The sequence below is a fragment of the Sinocyclocheilus rhinocerous genome, unplaced genomic scaffold (assembly GCF_001515625.1).
Source record: "Sinocyclocheilus rhinocerous isolate Xijiao unplaced genomic scaffold, SAMN03320098_v1.1 scaffold705, whole genome shotgun sequence".
NCBI classification, from domain to species: domain Eukaryota; kingdom Metazoa; phylum Chordata; class Actinopteri; order Cypriniformes; family Cyprinidae; genus Sinocyclocheilus; species Sinocyclocheilus rhinocerous.
This window is the reverse complement of record NW_015630576.1, coordinates 249956-256949: the sequence shown is the minus strand read 5'-3', so window position 1 is coordinate 256949 and position 6994 is coordinate 249956. Positions and strand designations below refer to the sequence as shown.

The window sequence follows — 6994 nt, the reverse complement described above, 5'->3', positions numbered from 1 at the left end:
GGGAGGAGTGAGTGAGTGAAAAAAATATGTGGCTTGTGATTGTAATCTTATGAGAGCTAGTGGGCTGAGTTTGACTAATATTATACCGTAAGCAGCCTCCCACAATTCTTGGGTAGTAATACATAGTAATTTGTGGGGTGGAGCAAAGGCTGTCATTAGACCAATGAAATCATGGAAGTATCAAGTTTAGCCCTGCCCTCCTGATTCTGCAGTCTGACCTAAACCCAGCAGCACTGAAACACTAGAGCAAGGGACACCAATGCAAAGAAAACATCTCTCTAAAACGGTAAAGTGTCATAAATTAAGTCAGAAAAAGCATTCTTATATTATACAGCAGTATGGGGAGTACAAATTAGGTAAATAAAGCAATATTTATATAATTAAACAATTGTTTGAAAAAAACTGAATTAATGAAAACAATTAAACAAATAAAATTACACAAATTTGAAAAGCTTTACAAGTTGCAAAGTCCAGGATTCTGTGTTTTAATATTTGAAAGGGATTCAATTATAATTATAATAGTTACAAAAAGGCAACTATTGTTTTGTGAATATAAAATTTAGCTAAACATTATTAGAACATTAAAAACTCGGGACTGTTGTAGAACATTGAATCTGTTAGATTACTTGGGATGATAAACTCTTAGAATAAAATATCAGAGGATGGCTCTATACAAAGGAGACTTTGAGAAAATCTCTTTAAATAAGGCATTAGCATAGAGTCTTGTTAGAGATGCTAAACATATTTAATGAAACGGAACATAAACATGTTCTGTTAATATCCATACGCATAAAGCATTTATTTCTCTCATTTATCTGTATATTATCTTGCTTATTGATCACATTTTCAAATAAATTAAAAACCTAAAAGCAGAAACACTAGATGGCATCAAATTTGATATATTAGGCTATATACAGTATATATATATATATATATATTAGTGCTGTCGCATCCAAAATAAAAGTTTTTGTTTCCATAATATATATGTGTGTGTACTGTGTATATTTATTATGTATATATAAAGACACACACATACAGCATATGTTTTGAAAATATTTACATGCATTTACATGTATATATTTATATTAATATAATTTATATTATATATAAATATATTTAATATATAAACGTAACATATTTTTCTTAAATATATGCATGCATGTGTATGTATTTATATATAGGCTACATAATAAATATACACAGTACACACAAATATACTATGTAAACAAAAACTTTTATTTTGGATGGGATTAATCGTGATTAATCATTTGACAGCACTAATATATATCATTTGTATATGTATATCTTAACCTATACATATGTATGATCAAACCTACACTATGCTCTCTGCCGTTCTTCTATCAGAACTGTCGCAAATCTTGTAAGCCAATTATTAAACACAAAATAAGGATCTGGTAGAATAAACACAGTTTTAAAATTAATCAAGAATAGTGCACTGAATATAGAATTTAGATCTCATCATGTACAGACTGAAATCACTTAATTTTCCAGCACAGAAGGTGGCAGAATGCACCTAAAACGTTTATATTCGACCCGCCAGTAATCCACAGAAGAAGAAGAAGAAGAAGAAGAATCTAAAGGTGCGTCCCAAATCGCGTACTTATGCACTAGTCTATGACGTTCTGTAGTATAAATAGTGCGAGTAGTGCGTTCACACTGAAAATTCCAAAAAGAAAAAGTGCACTTTAAATACCCGGATGATGCACTTAAATAACCGAAAAAACTAAGTGTGGAATGATGGACACTTCATGCACTCAACTGTCTCAGCTTTAATTACTTAGCTAAGGGGGAGGGGCTATCAGACTCTGATGCTAAGTGGCAAAATAACCTTATAAAATTCATACACTACATGATTGAGTACATAGTGTATAAGTACATAGCGTATGAGTACATAGTGTATAGTGCATCATTTGGGACGCAGCTTAAGTCTCCTCCTGGAAACTTGCACCAGAAATCCTATCCACGGATAGAAATTAATTAAGCTTTAAGTAAAGCTGAATTCAAGAGAGTGTTATCAATTGAAATAAGTAAGATATGGCAAAAGTTATGGAATAGTGGGTCAAAAGAAACAGATTAAGGAGTTTGTTGGAAATGAGAGGAAGTATTCGAGATTAAGAATTGGACATATGATACAGCATTAAACTATAGTCTTCATTGGGAAGCATAATCGGGAAAGTGTGACAAATGTGGAGAATCAGAAACAGTGAAGCATATTCTTTTTGAGTGTTCTGCATATGAAAGGGAGAGATTTCAATTAATTCAATAATTAATTAGATAATGTTTCTTTAAAAGTATTGTTAGGAAATGGGTCAAAGCAATCAAGAGTGCATGAAATATTATTTAAATACCTGAAAAACACAGGAACAATAGATAGAATCTAGTTTTTTCCCCCTTCTTCCAAATCTATGCACACTCCACACTCCAGATCAGTAGGTGGCGGTAATGTACTTTTTTTTTTCCACTGGCTTGCCAAACCGCCATAAAACACCAGAAGAAGAACTTGCATAATTTTTTATATAGCACAGGACTAGATAAAATAATATAATATAAAAGATGTTCTGTTTCGGTTTGGAGTTTAAGGGGTTCAGTGTGGAGGACGGAGGAGCTGAACACGCAGCGCCAACCGATACCTGGACTCTTGATGGCTTCAGAGTTGAGACAGAACAACTAATATAATAAAAGAAAATCCTGATTGCATAATAGCACAGTAGGTGGCGATATGCGCAAAGATTGCAACTAGCCATAAGAAGAAGAAGAAGAAGAAGAAGAAGAAGAACACCACCCGCAAATAAGCTCAAAGAAATTTCAATTTACACAAAATAGGGAAGCATGAAAATGGAAGATGTGATAAATGTGGGAATCCAGAAACAGTAAAGCACATTCTTCTAGAATGTGATGCGTATGAAAGAGAAAGAATTCAACTTAATCATAAATTAGGTTTGATGGGATATGATAAAAGTATCACTCAAGATATTACTAGGGAATAGACAAATGCAATCAAGAATTAAAGAAGAAGTGTTAAATTATCTAAAAAAGACAGGAAATATGGAAAGAATATAAATTGTAATTGTGGGATTTTTATTTATTTTATAATATCCTTCTCTCTACCAAATCTGTTCACTCCACACTCCAGATCAGTAGGTGGCGGTAATGCACCTTTAAGTTGGTTTGCCAAAACCGCCAAAAAACATCAGAAGAAGAAGAAGAATAAGAATAAGCTCAAAGAAGAATACTTGATTTAAAAAAAAGAGTTTGCACTGTGGAAAATAAGGGAGGAAACAGGAGAGAAGAGACTATTATGACCAGAGTAAGAATAGGGCATAATAAATTAAATAGCACTCTTCATATTATAGGAAAACATCCAACTGTTTTTTATGATGTTATGTCTATCTATTCAAGAATAAAGAATAAAGGTGATGAGGTTATATTTATGTGGGTCCCAGCACATATGGGCATTATAGGAAACGAAAAGGTAGACAAAATAGCTAAGAAAGCACTGCAAAAAGAGAGCATAGAAGCAGTCATCAGCCTTTCAAGATCAGAAGGAAAGAGTATAGTGTGGGGAAAAATTATTAAAGAATGGCAACAAAGGTGGGATCAAGAACTAAAAGGAAGACATTTATACTTGATTAAAAAAAGAGTTGGCACTGTGGAAAATAAGGTAGGAAACAGGAGAGAAGAGACTATTATGACCAGAGTAAGAATAGGGCATAATAAATTAAATAGCACTCTTCATATTATGGGAAAACATCCAACTGGGTTTTGTGACCAGTGCCAAATACCTGAGACTGTAGAACATGTGCTTATTAATTGTTCAAAATATGAATTACAGAGGATGGATATGATAAATGACATGGAAAAAATAGGACTAAAAGGACGTGGAGTAAAGAATATAATGGACTGCAGTAGGAGTGAACAAGGAATGAAATATTTGATTTGCTTTCTGACTAAAACGGGACTCATGACAGGAATATGATGACTAAAGTATATAGGAAATAACTAGAACCAGAAGATGGCAGTAATGCAACGTTAAGGATGCAAGCTGCCGTTAAAACCCAAAGAAGAAGAAGAAGAACTTGCAGCACCAGACTTGTAGTCCGCGTGTGGACAGCGCTGCACTGACCCGCTGCTGTAATGGAGGGATCCGGGGAAGAGTTCATGAAATACCGCTCACCGCTGGTGTCCCGGTACGCCAGCAAAGAGATGGCCTACAACTTCAGCGACAGGAAAAAATTCACCACATGGAGAAGACTGTGGCTTTACCTCGCTAAGGCCGAAAAGGTCAGTTTATTTATTTTGGGTTTATTTCTACAGACTATCTATATCAGGGGTGTCAAACTCAATTCCTGGAGGGCCGGAGCCCTGCAGAGTTTTGTTCCAACCCTGCTCCAACACACACCATGTAGTTTTCAAATAAGCCTGAAGGACTTGATTAGTTGGATCAGGTGTGTTTAATTAGGGTTGAATCTAAAGTCTGCAGGACTCCGGCCCTCCAGGAATTGAGTTTGACACCCCTGGTCTATAGAGTAATTACGTTAGCCCTGTGATTCTCTGAATGCCAAGTGCGACTCTGTCTTAGGTTTTTGACCTTGAGTGAGTGGAAGTCTCAAGTTGCCAGCTCTCTTAGTCTAAAAATAGTTTAAAAGGGTGGACATGAGTTGTGTTGCAATATTTAATATTTTACAAGTGGACCAGACAAAAAGTCCTGAGGTGATACCATAGTACATTGATGGTATTACGTGGTAGTATTGTAGTACTGTAATATATATGATAGTACTGAAGTGTATGTGCCATGCTGTAATGGTGCTTGCATTGTATATGAACAGAAACAACAATATCACCTGGTACTCTTTGTAAGTGGTGCAATATCATATCATGGTTGCTATAATTATGAATGTTGCTATAATTATGTACGATGGTATTTTGTACATGCTAGTCCAATGTACTTCTATTCATGGCTTTACTATGGAACACGTATAATATATTACCATAGCAATGTGTCTAAAACAGTACTACAGCAGTATGATTATTTGCACTGTTGTATTTTTGTATGTAGTATGCATATTGTAGTAGGTTTATTTTGCATGCATTTTTATATCTTTCTATTTTACACCTATAAACTGGGTCTCAATATGTCTTGTGTATGTGGCTCTGTATGTGGCAGGTTAAATGTCACTGGATTTCTCAAACCTTAAATTCCCAGTAAGCCATTTAGAAGATAATGTTGGGACTAGTATTAGAAGAAAACCCTCAAATTCAGATAACAGATAATCAGTTGCTGAGACTAACAATAGTCGACTTGATTAGAAATGGATATTATTGACTGTAGAACAGTGAAATTTGCTTGTTTAGCTGACATGGGTCGACTGTCATATTGATTGTTTGTTTGATTTGTGTAAAGAAATCAAGAACTAAGATTGTGTGATCACCCAGTAATCCATAAAGCTCCAAATAAAGGCCACAGTCTGTTTGACTAGCACTTAATTGAACACAGTCATGTGGTCACATGGTGGTCATTCTCTGACCTGTGGAGACAGACAGGATTCTGTTCGCCGCTCGTATGATCTTGCTCTGGAAATAAAGTTACGCTACAGAACTTTACTGATGTAGTCCTCGGGACACACTGAGGCGGCACAGACAGCCCTGGGAAAGAGTGTGTATTTCCAAAATAACTAATGTAAATGTCAGGGTAACCGGAGAGTGGCTCTTGAGAGTTGACCTTTACCCTTTCTCTGTCTGTGTATTGCTAAAGATGAAGTGAATGTGCTTATTTCGGTTTACTGTCAACCATTTTCTAATGTTGCACCGATATTGCAGATTTGGCCAATATTATGAGAAAACATTTACTTTACAATTTGTTTTTATAAAAATATTATTAGAATTTAAAAATCCTAAAAAAATTAAATCAGTTATGTATAGGCTAAAAGTAATTAAAATGTTGAAATAGATATTTATTTTGCGATTTGCTACAAATTCCATTTAACAGTCTTACTAAATGTTTCTAAAGATTAACTTTAAGCGAGTGCTAGATGGTGTTAAATGTAACAAATAATAGTAATGAGAACGCACAATTAAATAAAGATGATACTGAAAAGATATTTCGCTAGCTTCATCGCAACTATCTCTTTATCGCTCTAATATATCCTCGCTGCAGGAATTGGGTCTCTCCATAACCGATGCCCAGGTGAGCGAGATGGAGTCTCACTTGGAGGACATTGATTTCGTCATGGCTGCGGAGGAGGAGAGGAAGTTGAGGCATGATGTCATGGCTCATGTGCACACGTTCGCTCACTGCTGTCCCACCGCTGCTCCCATCATCCACTTGGGCGCAACTTCCTGTTATGTGGGAGACAATACGGTGAGGCCAAAATATTACCGTGCCATTATTATCTGTTACTTTGGCTACTATTGTTTGGACTCCATGGATTTATTTCATGAACTCCTGGAATTTCCTGAGCCGAATGGTTATAGAGGGAACATGAATTAAATCCATTTCTTTAATTTTAATGTTGCAATTAATAGAAGTGTATATATATATTAGTGCTGCTTGAAAGTTTGTGAACCCTTTATAATTTTTTTCTATATTTCTGCATAAATATGACCCAAAAAATTATTTGATTTTCACACAAATCCTGAAAGTAGACACAGAAAATCCAATCAAACAAAGGAGACAAAAATAAGGTTTCCTTCTATGAACTGCTTGCTTCAGGTCCTTCCACAAAATTTGACTCCATCATTCCAAAACATTAACTTTGTTCTTCTTTAACCATTCTTTGGGAGAACGACTTGTGTGCTTGGGGTCGTTGTCTTGCTGCATGACCCACTTTCTCTTGAGATTCAGTTTTCGGACAGATGTCCAGACATTTTCCTTCAGAATTTGCTGGTATAATTCAGAATTCGTTGTTCCATCAGCAAAACAGGCCCAAACCATGATACTACCACCACCATGTTTCACAGATGGGATAAGGTTCTT

General features: G+C 35.3%; 1 protein-coding gene across 3 annotated transcripts in view; it reads left to right on the top strand.

The window, feature by feature from the left end:
- The first annotated feature begins 4062 nt into the window (after window positions 1-4062).
- adsl (adenylosuccinate lyase) overlaps window positions 4063-6994 on the top strand; it is a 7860-nt gene continuing 4928 nt past the window's right edge. For 2 of the 3 annotated variants that reach the window (XM_016553079.1, XM_016553081.1), the window contains exons 1-2: window positions 4063-4302; window positions 6176-6379. In XM_016553079.1, coding sequence (XP_016408565.1) covers window positions 4156-4302; window positions 6176-6379 — 351 coding nt within the window. In that variant the 5' untranslated portion in view covers window positions 4063-4155. The remainder of the gene's footprint in view (window positions 4303-6175; window positions 6380-6994) is intronic. The other variant, XM_016553080.1, reaches the window with a different exon arrangement.